At 38.2% G+C, this 20000-nt stretch overlaps 1 protein-coding gene, 3 non-coding genes and 2 pseudogenes across 4 annotated transcripts; 4 read left to right on the top strand and 2 right to left on the bottom strand.

Annotated features, from left to right (window-relative positions):
• Positions 1-943: 943 nt before the first annotated feature.
• On the top strand, positions 944-2967 carry LOC119274250 (annotated as a pseudogene).
• A 4589-nt stretch (positions 2968-7556) lies between these two features.
• On the bottom strand, positions 7557-7629 carry TRNAF-GAA. The gene has a single exon. It is a non-coding gene; the product is annotated as a tRNA-Phe (tRNA).
• A 1629-nt stretch (positions 7630-9258) lies between these two features.
• TRNAT-UGU lies at positions 9259-9331 on the top strand. The gene has a single exon. It is a non-coding gene; the product is annotated as a tRNA-Thr (tRNA).
• A 1196-nt stretch (positions 9332-10527) lies between these two features.
• Positions 10528-10614, bottom strand: TRNAS-GGA. The gene has a single exon. It is a non-coding gene; the product is annotated as a tRNA-Ser (tRNA).
• A 338-nt stretch (positions 10615-10952) lies between these two features.
• On the top strand, positions 10953-13485 carry LOC119274249 (annotated as a pseudogene).
• Positions 13251-15025, top strand: LOC119274165 (50S ribosomal protein L2, chloroplastic-like). Its single transcript, XM_037554844.1, has 4 exons — positions 13251-13257; positions 13376-13403; positions 13521-13927; positions 14591-15025. Exons 1-4 carry the CDS (start codon positions 13251-13253, stop codon positions 15019-15021), a joined length of 873 nt encoding a protein of 290 aa, XP_037410741.1. The 3' UTR covers positions 15022-15025.
• The last annotated feature ends 4975 nt before the right edge of the window (positions 15026-20000 follow it).

Here is a 20000-nt window from a genome sequence, read left to right as displayed (position 1 = left end):
TTCAGAACAGGTCCGAGTCAAATAGCAATGATTCGAAGCACTTCTTTTTCCATTACACTATTTCGGAAACCTAAGGACTTGATCGTATGGATATGGAAAATACAGGATTTCCGATCCTAGCGGGAAAAGGAGGGAAACGGATACTCAATTTAAAGTGAGTAAACAGAATTCCATACTCGATCTCATAGATCCCTATAGAATTCTGTGGAAAGCCGTATTCAATGAAAGTCGTATGTACGGCTTGGAGGGAGATCTTTCCTATCTTTCGAGATCCACCCTACAATATGGGGTCAAAAAGCCAAAAAAAAGTGATTTTAGCCCTTATAAAAAGAAAACGGATTCTTGAACCTCTTTCACGCTCATGTCACGTCGAGGTACTGCAGAAAAAAGAACTGCAAAATCCGATCCAATTTTTCGTAATCGATTAGTTAACATGGTGGTTAACCATATTATGAAAGACGGAAAAAATCATTGGCTTATCAAATTCTCTGGTAAGTCCATCAGTCCAAACAGTTGTCCATGTACCAGTAGAAGATTCGGCAGCTACTGCAGCCCCTGCTTCTTCGGGCGGAACCCCAGGCTGAGGACTTACTCGGAATGCTGCCAAGATATCAGTATCCTTAGCTTCATACTCTGGGTTGTAGTAAGTCAATTTATAATCTTTAATACCAGCTTGAAATCCAACACCTGCTTTAGTTTCTGTTTGTGGTGACATAAGTCCCTCCCTATAACTCTTGAATTAAGAATTCTCACAATAACAGGGTCTACTCGATGTTAATTAGGCGTAAATGAAACTTTAGAAAAAATCTCGTAAAACAAAAAGGATATTCAATTAATATAATATCAACTCATTAAAGAAAATTGAGGGCATGCTTAGGTTAATGAATATGTTTCATTCATATATAATGCGTACACCCTGTGTATGTTCTATCCTATAGATAGGAATTCCACTATAGGAATTCGATGGGAATTGAGTTGTTGTTATGGTAAGTTAACACGGTTCGTTATTAAACCATGGATTTGATTTACCAAATCCATAATTATTGTATACTCTTTGATAGATATAGCGCAACCCAAATTAATTCGTAATCCTTATTTTACAAGTTCTTAATAGTTCTCTTTTCTTATTTTGAATGCAAATACCTAACTAAATACTAATAAAATTCTTTGTTGACAGCAATCTATGCTTCACAGTAGTATATATTTTGTATATCGAAGTCCTAGATAGGAAAGTAGAGTAGGCACAGATCCTCCACAAAAGGCAAAATGTATATGAAAAAAAGATTGATTGAACTTTCCAACGGACTCATTCCATGAGTAAACGATTGAATGGGATTCGCTTGGGCAACGAAATCAAGTCCTGGTCCCCTTTTCTCTCTTATTGAATTAACTAATTCATTTCCTTTTTACTTTTGGATTTTTTTTTGATTTGATTTGGCATTATTCAACAATAAAAAAAGAAAAATTTCGACAAATTCCTTTTTTTAATTATGTGATAATTATGAGAACCAATCCTACTACTTCTCCTCCCGGGGTTTCCACAATTGAAGAAAAAAGTACAGGTCGTATCGATCAAATTATTGGACCCGTGCTGGATGTCACTTTTCCCCCAGGCAAGTTACCTTATATTTATAACGCTTTGGTAGTCCAGAGTAGAGACACTGCCGATAAGCAAATTAATGTGACTTGTGAGGTACAACAATTATTAGGAAATAATAGAGTTAGAGCTGTAGCTATGAGTGCTACAGACGGGTTGATGAGAGGAATGGAAGTGATTGACACGGGAGCTCCTCTCAGTGTTCCGGTCGGTGGAGCTACTCTCGGACGAATTTTCAACGTTCTTGGGGAGCCTGTTGACAATTTGGGTCCTGTAGATAGTAGTGCAACGTTCCCTATTCATAGATCTGCGCCTGCCTTTATCGAGTTAGATACGAAATTATCCATCTTTGAAACAGGTATTAAGGTCGTCGATCTTTTAGCTCCTTATCGACGTGGAGGAAAAATAGGACTATTTGGGGGGGCTGGAGTAGGTAAAACAGTACTGATCATGGAATTAATCAATAACATTGCTAAAGCTCATGGGGGCGTATCCATATTCGGTGGAGTAGGGGAACGGACTCGTGAAGGAAATGATCTTTATATGGAAATGAAAGAATTCGGAGTAATTAATGAAAAAAATATTGAGGAATCAAAGGTAGCTCTAGTCTATGGCCAAATGAATGAACCACCGGGAGCTCGTATGAGAGTTGGTTTAACTGCCCTAACTATGGCGGAATATTTCTGAGATGTTAATAAGCAAGACGTGCTTTTATTTATCGATAATATCTTTCGTTTTGTTCAAGCAGGATCATAGGTATCCGCTTTATTAGGGAGAATGCCCTCCGCAGTGGGTTATCAACCTACTCTTAGTACAGAAATGGGTTCTTTGCAAGAAAGAGTTGCTTCTACTAAAAAGGGATCTATAACTTCGATTCAAGCAGTTTATGTACCTGCAGACAATTTGACCAACCCTGCCCCTGCCACAACATTTGCACATTTGGATGCTACTACCGTACTTTCCAGAGGATTAGCTTCCAAGGGTATTTATCCAGCAGTAGATCCTTTAGATTCAACCTCGACTATGTTACAGCCTCGGATCGTTGGCAACGAACATTATGAAACTGCGCAAAGAGTTAAGGAAACTTTACAACGTTACAAAGAACTTCAGGACATTATCGCAATTCTTGGCTTGGATGAATTATCGGAAAAATTGAGCGTTTCTTATCACAACCGTTCTTTGTGGCAGAAGTTTTTACTGGTTCTCGAGGAAAGTATGTTGCTCTTGCGGAAACTATTAGGGGATTTCAACTAATCCTTTCCGGAGAATTAGACGGCCTACCTGAACAGGCTTTTTATTTGGTGGGTAACATCGATGAAGCTAGCATGAAAGCTATAACCTTAGAAGAGGAGAACAAATCGAAGAAATGAAATTAAATCTTTATGTACTGACTCCTAAGAGAATTATTTGGGATTGTGAAGTGAAAGAAATCATTTTATCCACTAATAGTGGCCAAATTGGCGTATTACCAAACCACGCCCCCATTAACACAGCAGTAGATATGGGTCCTTTGAGAATATGCCTCCTCAACGACCAATGGTTAACAGCGGTTCTGTGGAGCGGTTTTGCGAGAATAATTAATAATGAGATCATCATTTTAGGAAATGATGCGGAACTGGGTAGTGATATTGATCCGGAAGAAGCTCAAAAGGCACTTGAAATAGCCGAAGCTAACTTGAGTAAAGCTGAGGGTACGAAAGATTTGGTTGAAGCGAAGCTCGCTCTCAGACGAGCTAGGATACGAATCGAGGCTGTCAATTGGATTCCCCCGTCCAATTGAAGACAATCCAGTGGTTTATAGTTGATACAAAGAAAAAGGGAAGAGGGGTAGAAAAAGTTATTAGATAGCGAAGCGAAGTAAGTCCAATGCTATCTAGTAATTTTTCTACCTACTTACCTACTATTGGATTTGAACCAATGACTCCCGCCGTATGAAAGCAATACTCTAACCACTGAGTTAAGTAGGCAATTTATCACCACAAAGGAAGACCAATTACTTCGATCGATTATATATTGAATCCCTTTTCTAAGCAATACCGCTCTGTTATTGGTTTGTTATATACTAAATACTAAACTAAATACTAAACAGATACAGATCAAAGGGGTATCCTCTGGCATTAGAAAATATTCATCTTGACAAGAAATTATCTATATGTTAAGATATCTCTGATAAGGGCTATAACTCAGTTCGGTAGAGCAACTCGTTTACACGTGCGCCAATGCTTTTCAAAGGAGCTTATTATGCAATGAACATAATCGATCTTATTGCAAAATCAATGTCTTACTTTATAGATTCGAGAGAATAGGAGAACAGTAGCCTGACAAACAGTCGGTTCAGTCCGATTCAGGTGCCAATTCAGGTGCCTAATCAAATAGAACCCCTATGGATTTGCTAGTTGATAAGGTAAATATCCAGCCCACTAAATGCTAGGCATAATGAGGATAAGGGCCTCCAAAAAACTTCTTTTCGTTCTATGAACTTTAAGGTGTATGAAGTCTCATAGTTAACTCTTGAAGTGGAACGATAGAGACTCCATTTCACTTAGGTTGATTTAATTTAGACCGGAGGCAGACCTAAGTCAAGGTAATCCTCCTTTGAAACACTTTGGTATTGCTCCTAGATAGATCATAATGCAAAAAATCAATCAGAGCACAGCGAGCCATCTCATTATCTTTTCGTAAAGAAAAACTATGGTGGACTAACTGATCTTTAAATCAGTTTATGAAAGAGCCCAATGCAAAAAAATGCATGTTGGGTCTTTGAAACAGTTCAAATCATTTCGATAATAATCCGTTTGATCTGTTTTACCGAGAAGGTCTACGGTTCGAATCCATATAGCCCTAATATGCCCTTTTTTAGATTTTAGGATCTCTATCCTATGTTTTCTTTAGTTTAGTATAGTTTTCATTCATTTTCTAATTAGTATTTGTTTATAGACTGGATAGGCGCCTGCGACATAGAATAGAGATAAAAGCATTACCAAAGGCTCATTCATCGAAAATCAAAATCATACAGACAGGAAAAGAAAAACGAATTTCTATCAAATCAATAGAAGAAAGGATCCTTTCCCTGATTTGAATCACGTCCTCCTTCAAATAGGATATCTCTAGACTTCCCTATTATAACTGCAATGATTTTATCCATTTTGCGAATTCCTACTTTGTTTTAAGTATATTTATTACTTTGTTTATAGATACATTATGTAAATTGATCAACTTTAAATAGAAAAAATAAAGTAAAGAGTAAATAAGAAAACAGAATATTCTGTCTCATAGTTCTGAAATAGAGTTCTTTATTTTTATTTTATAGTATTACTTCTCATTTATTATACTGCATAGATTAGTCCTACTATCTTAATTAGGTTCTAATTTAGTAGTATTCTCATTTTTATTTAATAGTCTCTTATTATTTTATTATTAAATATTAAATAAAGGATAGAGCTATTCTTTTTTCTAGAGATTCTAGAGAAAGCGAGACAAAGTGAAACGAGAAAGTTTTCTTTATATAAGAATTAGATCTACATACACCATATCTAAATAGAATGGAAATCCAAAAGAAAGGGAGTTGGGATTCCATTGGATGAACCTTTAAAGAAGATGCAGCACAGAGGAAACAAAGGCTAAACTAAGCGCTTTTGTTTGAACAAAAAAGATTCTTGTTTCACCGAGGAAAAGAGAGAAGTTCTGGATAAATTGACAATGCTGAATTGAATTGACTAATTTAAGTTCCGCCTATTCCACATTAATGGGAGTACATTATGTTTCTGCTTCACGAATATGATATTTTTTGGACATTTCTAATAATAGCAAGCCTTATTCCTATTTTGGCATTTTTGATTTCTGGACTTTTAGCCCCGGTTAGTGAAGGACCAGAGAAGCTTTCTAGTTATGAATCGGGTATAGAACCCATGGGAGGGGCTTGGGTACAATTCCGAATACGCTATTATATGTTTGCGCTCATTTTTGTTGTTTTTGATGTGGAAACCGTCTTTCTATACCCTTGGGCAATGAGTTTCGACGTATTGGGTGTATCTGTTTTTATCGAAGCTTTGATTTTCGTGCTTATCTTAGTTGTTGGTTTAGTTTATGCATGGCGAAAAGGAGCCTTGGAATGGTCTTAACTGAATATTTAGACAAAAAAAAGAAGGAAAAGATTCTATTGAGACAGTTATGAATTTGATTGAGTTTCCCTTACTTGACCAAACAAGTTCCAATTCTGTTATTTCAACTACACCAAATGATCTTTTGAATTGGTCAAGACTCTCCAGTTTATGGCCCCTTCTATACGGCACCAGTTGTTGTTTCATTGAATTTGCTTCATTAATAGGCTCACGATTCGACTTTGATCGTTATGGATTGGTACCAAGATCAAGTCCTAGGCAAGTAGACCTAATTTTAACAGCCGGTACAGTAACAATGAAAATGGCTCCCTCTTTAGTGAGATTATACGAGCAAATGCCTGAACCAAAATACGTCATTGCTATGGGAGCCTGTACTATTACAGGGGGAATGTTCAGTACGGATTCCTATAGTACTGTTCGGGGAGTTGATAAGTTAATTCCTGTGGATGTCTACTTGCCGGGCTGCCCACCTAAACCGGAGGCAGTTATAGATGCCCTAACAAAACTTCGTAAGAAGATATCGCGAGAAATAATTGAGGATCGAACTCTATCTCAAAATAAAAATAGATGTTTTACTACCAGTCACAAGCTTTATGTTAGGCGCAGTACTCATACAGGAACTTATGAGCAAGAATTCCTCTATCAATCACCATCTACATTAGATATATCTTCTGAAACTTTTTTCAAATCCAAAAGTTCAGTACCTTCCTACAAATTAGTGAATTAGGAGAGGGGCTCTTTTGTGTAGAAAAATAAAAAGCAGGGCAATCTTTCAAACTTGCATCCAAAATGTGAAATATTTATACAAAGAGGGAGAGATGAAGACAATGCAGCAGGGTTGGTTATCTAATTGGCTAGTCAAACATGAGGTGGTTCATAGGTCTTTGGGCTTTGATCACCGAGGAATAGAGACTTTACAAATAAAAGCAGGGGATTGGGATTCCATTGCTGTCATTTTATATGTATATGGTTACAATTACTTACGCTCCCAATGTGCTTATGATGTAGCACCCAGTGGATCTTTAGCTAGCATGTATCATCTTACGAGAATACAATATGGTATAGATAATCCAGAAGAAGTCTGCATAAAAGTCTTTGCCCAAAAGGATAATCCTAGAATTCCGTCTGTCTTCTGGATTTGGAGAAGTGCCGATTTTCAAGAACGCGAATCTTATGATATGGTGGGAATCTCTTATGATAATCACCCGCGCCTTAAACGTATCCTAATGCCTGAAAGTTGGATAGGCTGGCCCTTACGTAAGGATTATATAACCCCCAATTTCTATGAAATACAAGATGCTCATTGAATGATGAGAAATTCAAGTCAAGGAATATTTTTAGGTTCTTTTCCTAGATGAAACGGAATACCTATTTATAATTAATTCCTAATTATACAAAAGCATTCCAGATAGACTGAGCAAAAAAAGGGTTTCATTTGGATTCCCCTATTTTGAAAATCGCATATTAATTTCCTTCATATGAACAGAAAAATAGGATGACTCAAAGAAGTTCTCTACCAGGAACTTTGTACCGCGCACATTACTTAGCACAACTAGGAAAATAAGATAAGATAAAGATAAGCAAGACTAAAAAAATATTCGTCGGAATAGCGCAATACAAAATTAAGAAACGCAAAAAAATAAAGGGGAATCTCACCCCCTTCTTTATCATAAAGAAAAGATATATTTTAAAACTTCTTTAAAAAGAAAAAGAAGTGCCTCTATATTTATATTATAGATTTATCCACTTAGATGAATAAATATTATTAATGAATATGTATCACAATCCATCTCGAGGTATTTGGATCAATACCTATTCGGTGGATCTTTTTTTTTCTCTGCCAGGAACCAGATTTGAACTGGTGACACGAGGATTTTCAGTCCTCTGCTCTACCAACTGAGCTATCCTGACCTTTTCTTGTGCATCATCCTAGTAGAGTATTTGTATGTATGTCAATTAAAAGGACTAAAAATTAATTAAAGTATTTCAAATTTTAAATTTGAGGGGGGGGGGGGGTAGTCCTATGCATTGTGCATGGTTTACTTAAATAAAACTTAAAAATAGAGTGAATAACCAAGATTTCTCGCCGATACTCTAATAAAAAAGAAATCTATTCAATGAATAGGATAAGATCCATTGAGTTCTCTTCACATTCCTTTGTGAAAGAGTAGAATGAGAAAGCTAATGAATCTTAAACCCATTGCATTGATAAAAAGAAAAAAAGAGGATAAATAATAATAATATAGTATAGTTAGGGAATAAAAGAGGATTTGGGGATAGAGGGACTTGAACCCTCACAACATATAAAGTCGACGGATTTTCCTTTTACTAGAAATTTCATTGTTGTCAGTATTGACATGTAGAATGGGACTATCTCTTTGTCCTCGTCCGATTAATCCACTTTTTTAAAGATCTCGAAAACTTTGAATTTGAATTGAAGAATTTGATTATTCAATATTCGATTGGAGTGGATTCACAATAATAAAAAAAATATGATATGAGTTTTTTATTTCATAATCATTATCATTTCTAATTTCATTTTTTAAAAAGATAAAGAACCTATATTATAATTATAATATGAGTTCTGTGATTAATCATTTGCTATGTCAGTATCTATACGTGTTTATTAAATGTATAAGGTATGAAACCCCTCTTTCTCTAATTTAGAATTAGAAGGAATTCCACTAACAACACAACATAATTAACTCGATTCGTTAGAACAGCTTCCATTGAGTCTCTGCACCTATCCTTTTCCTTTGTATTCTAGTTCGAGAACCCCTTGTTTTCTCAAAACACGGATTTGGCTCAGGATTGCCCTTTTTTAATTCCAGGGTTTCTCTGAATTTGGAAGTTACCACTTAGCAGGTTTCCATACCAAGGCTCAATACAATCAAGTCCGTAGCGTCTACCGATATCGCCATATCCCCATTTCCCTCTTCTTTGAGACCAGGATTCCTTGTGTAATTTCATCCATCTCTTAGTTTTTTTTTTGAATCATTGAGTTCATCACTCAACGTAGTCTAGCAGTTCAGTTCGACTCTATTTGAGAGACCTCACTTGCTTATTACAATTCAGAATTGAATTGATTCTATCCTTGATGTATTTGCAATTCAATCCGAATCAATATATCCAAAAGTTTTTATCTCCCCTACCTCCGTCTTACTTTTTTATAGTATTCAAAATTATACTATAACGCTTGATATTTATTCTTTTTTTCTAATCAGAATTAGCAATTTTATTTACTCTGACTCTATGTTCCCCTTAGTGAAATATTAATCCTCAAATTATTAACAAATAATAAAGTCTATAATGATCGAATGAAAATACCAATAAATTCTATAATTTTATTTTTTAATATCCTATAGTTAAGCATATCAAGCTAACTTTATCTTTAAGAAGTTTTAGTATTTTTTTATTTTTATAAGTATAACTTCAAATTTAGAACTAGTTAATAGCTAAGATTAATAACTAATATCTGAGATTTTACGGATTTCCTATACTATACCTATTTCTATTTGTTACACTATTTCCGTTATGTAAGCCCACTTAGCTCAGAGGTTAGAGCATCGCATTTGTAATGCGAGGGTCATCGGTTCAAATCCGATAGTCGGCTTTTTTTTCTCTATCGATGTTCTACGAACAAGAATCTCTTTTTTTCCGAATTAAATGGAGAATCCAGGATCTTTTATGTTTTTTACCTTACAATTTTGCTAGATACAAAACAACAAAATAAATAATATATATACAAAAAATAAAGATTTTGATGAAATTCCATTTTTTGGGGTACTTTAGTTGATTTTACTCTGTTTATCCTGTAGTTTAATTCAGTTTTAATTTCGATGTATTCTGTAATGTAAATACAATGAAATTAATTGTGTAAAATGAAATTTCAATAAAATAAAAAAAGAAGTCTTCATGTCCCGTTATCGAGGACCTCGTTTAAAAAAAATACGCCGCCTGGCAGCTTTACCAGGACTCACTAGAAAAACACCTAAATCCGGAAGTAATCTTAAAAAAAATTCAATTCTGGGAAAAAGGAGCAATATCGTATTCGTCTTCAAGAAAAACAGAAATTGCGTTTTCATTATGGTCTGACAGAACGACAATTACTTAGATATGTACATATTGCTGGAAAAGCAAAAAGGTCAACAGGCCAAGTTTTACTACAATTACTTGAAATGCATTTGGATAATATCCTTTTTTGATTGGGGCCCGCCAATTAGTCAACCATAAACATATTTTAGTTAATGGTCGTATAGTCAATATACCAAGTTTTCGTTGCAAACCCCGAGATATTATTACTACGAAAGATAACCAAAGATCAAAAGGTCTAGTTCAAAATTATATTGCTTCATCGGACCCGGGGAAATTGCCAAAGCATTTGGCGATTGACACATTGGAATATAAAGGACTAGTAAAAAAAATCCTAGATAGGAAGTGGGTCGGTCTCAAAATAAATGAGTTGTTAGTTGTAGAATATTACTCTCGTCAGACTTGAACTTAACGAAAAAAGGAAAGGTTCATAGAATTTTCTTCCCCTTCCCCTTTCCCCGAACTAAATCGCCCTAAGACCATTACCATTAATTTGTATTTTCCCATCAACTAGCTAAAATTGATTAACCCTAAGATTAGGATCCTTTTTTCTTTTTTCCTCTATGTGCATTTTACATACCATAGTAATTTGCTATAGAGAATTTCTAATTTCTATTAAATAAAAATAACATAATATAAGATATTATATTATTGCTGGAAAAAATTGTTATTTGATTTGATACATTGTGATCCTTAACGTTGATGAATTAAGAAAGACGGAAAGAGAGGGATTCGAACCCTCGGTAAACAAAAGTCTACATAGCAGTTCCAATGCTACACCTTGAACCGCTCGGCCATCTCTCCTACATAACTTATTATGGAAAATAAACTGACTGAATAGCGAGTTTTCTTATTCCTGCAGTACAGGTACAACCCAACCACTCGGGGGTTCCATAGTTCTATTGGAAAAATTCCTTTTGATCTAAGTGGAAGGATACATGATTTTTTACTAGGAATTGTGCTCGCTATAAAATAAAAGTTTTAATTTGGGTTTTCCCGCAACTAAAGAAAAAGAAAATGGAAGAATTCTTCTTATTGCATAATAAAATAAAGAAACCTTAGAATTCCGTTTCCATAAGATACGCTACACCATACTATCAAAATCAAAAATAGGGTATGAGACAATTAATAACTTTGAAAACACGAAATATTTGATAACATAAGTTGTTGTTCAGAAATAGGAAAGTGGAATGAAATCCAGTCTTAGTCAAATATTTCATATCTCTTCGTGTCCAAGCAGAAGGAAAAGGATACAATTTGAGCTGAGCGGAAAATCCATATCTCTCTTATCCATTTAAAGCATATGGATTTAGAGTAGAGCATATGGATCAATCTATTTATAATTATAAGAATCGAATGTGTTTGTTTTTATGTTATTTTGTGAAGGAATGAAAACAATTCTATATAGAATGGGTTGGGAATTATGCCTAGATCCCATGTAAATGGAAATTTCATTGATAAGACCTCCTCAATTGTAGCCAATATTTTATTGCGAATAATTACGACAACCTCAGGAGAAAAAAGGCATTTACTTATTATAGAGATGGTGCGATTTGACTCTTTTTTTTTGCTTTTTTTTAGCCCTACCTATACCTCAGTCTTACGAAAAAGAGAGGGGGTTGGCATAGAGAGAACCAAATTTGTAAAGCAAACAAACCCACGCTTCGGGAAGGTGAGGCGAACTAACAATTCCTTCCATCGTGTATCCTCGATTGATGCGGCTTCAGATACTTCAATTGTAGATTTGAGTATGGAGCAAAAGGTTACACCTACAGGATATGGTATGGTATGGATTACAGGCCAATCCTACTCTATTAGTATCCGTAGGCAGCATAGGGGAGAAAAGCACTACACCTAGAAATAGGAATCAACAAGAGAAAAACTTTGTTAGAAATTACCCCTTTCCTGATCGGTATCAGGGCTGGGAAGAATGGTTGGGATAACAAACAACCATCAGGTTTGTACTTTGGATACCCCTATAACCATCAAAGATCGTTGAAGTAGCTAATTCCTCTAAATAGGAGGCGTTGAGAACAAAGAAATTATTGGAGCTATCGTTTTCCTCTAGCATTAATAGAATTCATTGGTGTTAAGTAAAACCTCTTGTGGGAAGGTTGGCTAGAGATTTCTTGGAAAAATACCAGCCCCTTTTGGTTCATAATGAGACGGGACTAATTCTATTTTGATTCTATAGATTATTTCGCTTAGTACTATTATGTACAGAAGGGAGGAGCCGTATGAGATGAAAACCTCATGTAAGGTTTTGGAATGGAGATTTTTTGAATAGAATGAACGACCGTAACGGATGTTGGCTCAATCCGAAGGAAATTATGCGGAAGCTTTGCAAAATTATTATGAAGCTACGCGACTAGAAATCGATCCCTATGATCGAAGTTATATACTCTATAACATAGGCCTTATACACACAAGCAATGGAGAGCATACAAAGGCTTTGGAATATTATTTCCGGGCACTAGAACGAAACCCCTTCTTACCGCAAGCTTTTAATAATAAGGCCGTGATCTGTCATTACGTGCGACTATCTCCACTATAGAAAGAAAAAAAAAGAGAGGATCAAATTTTCTAGTAAATACTAGAAAAAAGGGCTTTCTACATAGGGATCGTAAAAACAACGATTTTTCCCTATCAGCTGTAGGAAGGAAGGACACTTCACGAGAATCAAAAAACGAAGAAAGTATTGCCTATACTACTACTCTATGGATAAAGTTTCTCAAATTGATAGAGAAAGCACCGTAAAGATCAATTAGTGAGCGACTGGGTCGATACAACTAAAAAAAACTGCTTACTTATCCCATGATATGGGGCAAAATTTAGGAATCCACTTATGTAATAGAGCCGATCCACTAAGGGATTAAGCAGCGGTGTAGTATCAGATCCCAAAGATAGTAAGTTCTTTTTTCTTTCTTATGGAAAAAAGTCTTTTTCAAGGATTCTATAGAGATTTCATATATGAAACCGGGATAGTTACCTTTCAGAAAATTTGAACGAAGGCTCTATATCTATCTATGCTTCATTCTTCTGAAGGTGGGAAAAAAGATCAAACTGATTATTGATAAAAATTAGGGTTTGAAACTTAGGTAATTAATTTCGTCTGCTTAACCCAAGAACAAATTGGATCGATTTTTGATAAATCGAATTCAGTTAAGATAGGGGAAATCCAGATAGCAATTTCTGAGCCGTATGAGGTAGGAAACTCTCAAGTACGGTTCTAAGGGAAGGAACTTCCTATTCCGACCGAGGAGAACAGGCCATTCTACAGGGTGATTCGGAAATTGCGGAAGCTTGGTTTGATCAAGCTGCTGAATATTGGAAACAAGCTATAGCGCTTACTCCGGGAAATTATATTGAAGCACAGAACTGGTTGAAGATTACGAAGCGCTTTGAATTTGAATAAGACCATGCTCCTTATTTTTCATAAAATGGGTGGTTTGGTTGTTGATCCATTAATCAAATAAATTAGGTCGTAAGATCGAATCAAGAATTTCATTATATCCATTTCTTATACCTTCTATTTTATATGATATTTCATAAGAATAAACCATAGGGATAGGGTCTAGAATAGAAGTAATAAAGTGAATAAAAAGAGGGGGCAATCTAAATATTGCTAATATATTAGGACCATCTTATTAATAATTCTAATGAGTTATCTTGGAAACCGCTGCGCTTCTAGATAGAGAAAAAAACTAAAGGAGAATACTTAATAATACGGCGAAACATTTATACAAAACACCTATCCCGAGCACACGCAAGGAAACCGTAGACAGGCAAGTGAAATCCAATCCACGAAATAATTTGATCCATGGACGGCACCGTTGTGGTAAAGGTCGTAATTCCAGAGGAATCATTACCGCAAGGCATAGAGGGGGAGGTCATAAGCGCCTATACCGTAAAATAGATTTTCGACGGAATCAAAAAGACATATCTAGTAGAATCGTAACCATAGAATACGACCCTAATCGAAATGCATACATTTGTCTCATACACTATGGGGATGGTGAGAAGAGATATATTTTACATCCCAGAGGGGCTATAATTGGAGATACTATTGTTTCTGGTACAAAAGTTCCTATATCAATGGGAAATGCCCTACCTTTGAGTGCGGTTTGAACTATTGATTTACGTTATTGGAAGTAACCAATTAGGTTTACGACGAAACCTAGAAATCAATCACTGATCCAATTTTACTACCTCTATGGGATAGACCTCAACAGAAAACTGTTGAGTAACGGCAGCAAGTGATTGAGTTCAGTAGTTCCTCATAGAAAATTATTGGCTCTAGAGATATGGTAATATGGAGAAGACAAAATTGTTTGAAGCACGCACAGAACCGGAAGCGCCCCTTGTGTCAAAGAGAGGAGGACGGGTTATTCACATTTAATTTGATGGTCAGAGGCAAATTGAAAGCTAAGCAGTGGTAACTAAGACCCCTGGGGGAAAATAGGGATGTCTCCAACGTTACCCATAATATGTGGAAGTATCGACGTAATTTCATAGAGTCATTCGATCTGAATGCTACATGAAGAACATAAGCCAGATGACGGAACGCAGAGACCTAGGATGTAGAAGATCATAACATGAGCGATTCGACGGATTTGGATTCCTTTCCTATATATCCACTCATGTGGTACTTCATCATATGATTCATATAAGATCCATCTGTCTAGAGATCGTCATATACATCTGGAAAGCCGTATGCTTTGGAAGAAGCTTGTACAGTTTGGGAAGGGGTTTTTTGAGAGAAAAGAAGAATTTACTTCAACCGATATGCCCTTAGGCACGGCCATGCATAACATAGAAATCACACGTGGAAGGGGTGGGCAATTAGCTAGAGCAGCAGGTGCTGTAGTGAAACTCATTGCAAAAGAGGGTAAATCGGCCACTTTAAGATTACCATCTGGGGAGGTCCGTTTAGTATCCCAAAACTACTTAGCAACAGTCGGACAAGTGGGTAATGTTGGGGTGAACCAAAAAAGTTTGGGTAGAGCCGGATCTAAGTGTTGTCTAGGTAAACGCCCCGTAGTAAGAGGGGTAGTTATGAACCCTGTGGACCACCCCCATGGGGGCGGTGAAGGGAAAGCTCCCATTGGTAGAAAAAAACCCACAACCCCTTGGGGTTATCCTGCGCTTGGAAGAAGAACTAGGAAAAGGAAAAAATATAGCGATAGTTTTATTCTTCGTCGCCGTAAGTAAATACATAACTAGGAATATGGAAAATTGCATTTTTGGAATTTGCAATAATGCGATGGGCGAACGACGAGAATTGAACCCGCGCATGGTGGATTCACAATCCACTGCCTTGATCCACTTGGCTACATCCGCCCCTTATCCAACTAAAGGATTTTTTTTCTTTTTTCCATTGATCATTATTCTATTTATTCTGACCTCCGTACTTCGATCGAGATATTGGACATAGAATGCCACTCTTTAAAAAGGAAAAAAAAGGAGTAATCAGCTGTGACACGAAAAAAAATGAATCCTTTTGTAGCTCATCATTTATTGGCAAAGATAGAAAAGGTCAATATGAAGGAGGAGAAATAAACAATAGTAACGTGGTCCCGGGCATCTAGCATTCTACCCACAATGGTTGGCCATACAATCGCGATTCATAATGGAAAGGAACATATACCTATTTACATAACAAATCCTATGGTAGGTCGCAAATTGGGCGAATTCGTGCCTACTCGGCATTTCACGAGTTATGAAAATGCAAGAAAGGATACTAAATCTCGTCGTTAACTGAATTCTGAATAGAAAGATTAAGAATAAAAAAAGATTGAAAATAAAGTAAAGGTAGGCGGGGAATAACCTTATTTATGACAAGTTTCAAACTAGTAAAGTATATCCCTAGGATAAAGAAGAAGAAAAGTGGGCTAAGGAAACTCGCAAGGAAAGTTCCAACCGATCGTCTACTTAAGTTCAAGAGAGTTTTCAAAGCACAAAAACGTATCCCTATGTCTGTTTTCAAAGCACAAAGAGTTCTTGACGAGATTCGCTGGCGTTACTACGAGGAAACTGTTATGATACTGAACCTCATGCCCTATTGAGCATCTTATCCCATCTTAAAGTTGGTTAATTTGGCAGCCGCAAATGCTACTCATTATAGGGATTTCGACAAAGCGAATTTATTTATTAAAGAATGTGTCATATAACAATTGTGCTAAATATAGTAAAGAAATCTAAATAACCTTTAGATCCATCTAAGATTTCAATTCCCAGTAAAAAAAAATATAGAATAGAAAAATATGGGACAAAAAATAAATCCACTCGGTTTCAGACTTGGTACAACCCAAAAACACCATTCCTTTTGGTTCGCACAACCAAAAAATTATTTTGAAGGTCTACAGGAAGATAAAAAAATAAGGGATTGTATCAAGAACTATATACAAAAGAATAGGAAAAAGGGCTCGAATAGAAAAATAGAATCAGAGTCAAGTTTCGAAGTAATTACACATAATAGAAAAATGGACTCAGGTTCAAGTTCCGAAGTAATTACACATATAGAAATCCAAAAAGAAATCGATACGATCCATGTCTTAATCCATATTGGATTCCCAAATTTATTAAAGAAAAAAGGAGCAATCGAAGAATTAGAGAAAGATCTACAAAAGGAAATTAACTCTGTAAACCAGAGATTTAATATTTCTATCGAAAAAGTTAAAGAACCTTATAGACAGCCTAACATTCTTGCAGAATATATAGCTTTCCAATTAAAAAATAGAGTTTCATTCCGAAAGGCAATGAAAAAAGCCATTGAATTAAATAAAAAAGCAGATATAAGGGGAGTAAAAGTAAAAATTGCGGGTCGTCTCGGAGGAAAAGAAATTGCACGCGCCGAATCTATTAAAAAGGGTAGACTTCCCCTCCAAACAATTCGCGCTAAAATTGATTATTGCTGCTATCCAATTCGGACTATCTATGGAGTATTAGGTGTAAAAATTTGGATATTCGTAGACGAAGAATAAGTAATCTTGTCTTCGGATTCTGTCCATTGATAGAATAAAAAATGACGAGACTTTTTTCATGAAATCCCTGCAAAAGAAGAAATTATACCTCTTTCTATAAGATTTAATGAAAATTGATAAATCATTTAATATAATTGCTATGCTTAGTGTGTGACTCGTTATTTTTTCTTTTTTTAAGAAAAAAACTTAGTAATTATAGAAAGTAACTAAATAACCAACCTATTGCTTCGTATTGTCGAGATCCTAACTAAGAAACAGTCACTATATGAATAAATACCTCTATCATAAATGAGTAGATGTGTCATATAGTTGTAGCAACTGCAATTTTTTCTCTAAAAAAGAAAAGGGATTCTAGGTTGTGAAGCAAAACTAAAGGGATGTGGATAAAGGGAGGGATGATAGAAAGAAGGAAGAGGAAATAAATAAGATATATGATTCCACTATGTATGGTCTATGAACTACATCATAAAAGGCAATGTGATAAAGCATCAATATAATAAAAATAATAGAGAATTAAAAATTTTAACTTGAAACAAGAACTACAAATTTAAAGCAATAATAAAGAGCCGCCCGGGTTAATAAAATTGAGAAAATTAACTCGGAAAGCTGGTCCCATCGTCCCCACCTCTCCCCCTCCTTCCCCGCTGCCGCCGGCTGGCGCTGACAGGCAAAGCCCGGTTGGCGCGGCGGCGACGGGGCCCCTTCTTCTCCTCTGCTCGGAGTGGTCGGCACAGGACGGCGGCTCCTGGTGGCGGCACGGCGCTGCTGCAGGGCCCTGCGGCGCGGCGGCGGGTGCGTGGTGCGGCAATCGGAGGCGGCGCGTCGGCGGCGTGTGCCTGGTGAAGCGCAGCGGCTGCGATGCTCCGGCTCGGAAGGCGGCACGCGGGCGAGGCTCTACCCAGATCCGCTCGATCTGGCGCAGGGGCTTGGTCGGCGGCGCCGGCGGAGGTTGACGGTAGTGGCGTGCCCGTCCTTGCGCTGGCGGCGGTGGATGCTGCGACAACCTCATCTGGCGGGCGGTGCGGGCTGGGTCTTTGTGGGCAGCTTGGGCCGCGGTGGTCGGTGGAGTGGCGGCGCGGTGGTGGTGGTGGTGGTGGTTCGTGCTGGTGGTGGCGCTGGCGGCGGTGTGGGCTTCGGCCGACCTGGCGTGCGGCGGCTATTGGCGGCGAGGGTGGTGGCGATGGTTCGGGGCTGCCCCTCGGGGTCCCGACGTGGATGTGGGCTGCCACGGCGTGGTGGCGACCCATGGCGTTGGTCTGGCTCGTCTCACGGCGGCGGCTGGACTTCTTCGGCGTCTGCTTGTCGGTGAGCGCCCTCGCCGACCTTCGATTCTTCTCCCCGTCGGTCGGGCGCAACCTTCATCGAAGGGTTGGCCCTCTCCCAACGGCGCCCATCGCCCGTCTCGCGCCCGGCGGCAGGACCGAGTTCGTCTCGCGCCCGGCAGCAGGACCTGACTCGTCTAGTGCCCGACAGCAGGACGGGGCTCGTCTCGTGCCCGGTAGCAGGACAGGTCGATGGTGGCCAGTTTTGGCCGGACTATCGGGTCTCGACGCTGGGGAGTTCTCAGGAGTGCGAATGGCGGTTCCTTTCCATTCGTCTCTTTGGTTGGGGTAGCGGTCGGTGGCGGATGAGGTGGCGTCAAGGTCCTGGATGCTGGGGCGTCGGCCCTGGTGGTGGTGTCGTGGTGCTCCTGGGCAAAGCTCGTGACTTGGTGCTGCCTGGTGGCCATGGCCGTGTGGGCGGCGTGGTAGCCAGGGTATGGCGTTCGATGGCAGTGAACATTTGTCGTGGTGAAAACATGTTCTATCTTCGCATTGACCGGCAACGGCGAAACTCGTTTCATTCTTGAAGGCGTCGCCGCGACTCTCACTGCCCGTCGTGTTGCTCCGGGGGAAACTCTGATCTTTGGGTCGGGCGGTGGCGGTGCTTCGGTGCCGTAACCTTCCTGTAGGCACCGTCTTGGAGCCCACTGTGCGTCATATGTAGCTTCTCTTCGCGGTGGCGTGTTCACGGTTGAGGCCCTCGGTGGCTCTTGTAGTGCTAGGGATGGTGTTGCTGCGCTCAGCGCCTATGTATCCTGCCTTGGGAGTGTGTGTGTTTTAGGGGCGTGTGTTGTACTGGGTTGTTGGTGATCATTGCTTTATATATAAAACAGGGCGAAAGACTTTTTCGATAATTACCCACATGCATGCACCTATACATGCATGGCTGATGGCTGCATATGGACCCACGTGCAGTCTTCAGTCCAATGGAAGCATGCAAAGTTCAGGTGAGATTCTGAAAAGAAAAAGGTGAGATACCCAGAAAAGAATATATGCAGGCAGGTCAATAACGCATGATGATCTACAAGGATGAACTATATCACCAAAGAGTGCTCATCACCAGGGAAACTGTTACCGCCATGGTCTACCTCTGTAGCCATGATCCACAATAATACATCGGCGCCGTTTTGGCCGGCTCCTACGTACTTATGTGTTGCTTGGTGGTTGGACGCAATTAAGCAGCTAGCGCCACATATAACAAGTGGTACCAACCGGGACAAAAGGAGGGCATTGGTACCGGTTGGTGGCACCAACCGGTACCAAAGAGGGGTATTCGTACCGGTTGGCTCCACCAACCGGTACCAATGGACCTGTCTAATTTTTTATTTTCTGCAACTGTTTTTTAGTGGATTCTTTCTGCAGCTGGTTTTTTAGTCCCACCTTGCCCAGCGAGAGGCCCTCGCAGCTGTTTATAAGCCCTGAGTGCAGAGACGATGAAGAAGAGGCTCAATGCTCACCTGCACGTTGGTTAGCTTCAAGCCTTGAGGAATAGGGGTAGACTGCACAGAGCTATGTCCAGTGCAGTTGACACTATTCCGAAAGGCTTGAAGCAAATTAACGAGCATTGCGCCTCTTTTTTATTTTTAATGACTTATTTTTAATAGTTGTGATTAACTTAACTAAAAAATGAGCATAGATGCTTATTTTTAATGACTTATTACAACTCAGAAATAAAAAGAAAAAAATAAATATAGCAAAAAGAAAAAAAACTATATAAAAAACTACTCAGAAATAAATAGAAGCAAAAATAGTTGTGATCAGAAATAAATAGAAAAAAAATAGTTGTGATTAACTTAACTAAAAAATGAGCATAGATGCTTATTTTTAATGACTTATTACAACTCAGAAATAAAAAGAAAAAAATAAATATAGCAGAAAATAAAAA

This window comes from Triticum dicoccoides, chromosome 3B (assembly GCF_002162155.2).
Source record: "Triticum dicoccoides isolate Atlit2015 ecotype Zavitan chromosome 3B, WEW_v2.0, whole genome shotgun sequence".
NCBI classification, from domain to species: Eukaryota; Viridiplantae; Streptophyta; class Magnoliopsida; order Poales; family Poaceae; genus Triticum; species Triticum dicoccoides.
The sequence above is the reverse complement of the archived record's forward strand: the minus strand, read 5'-3'. Positions and strand labels throughout refer to the sequence as shown.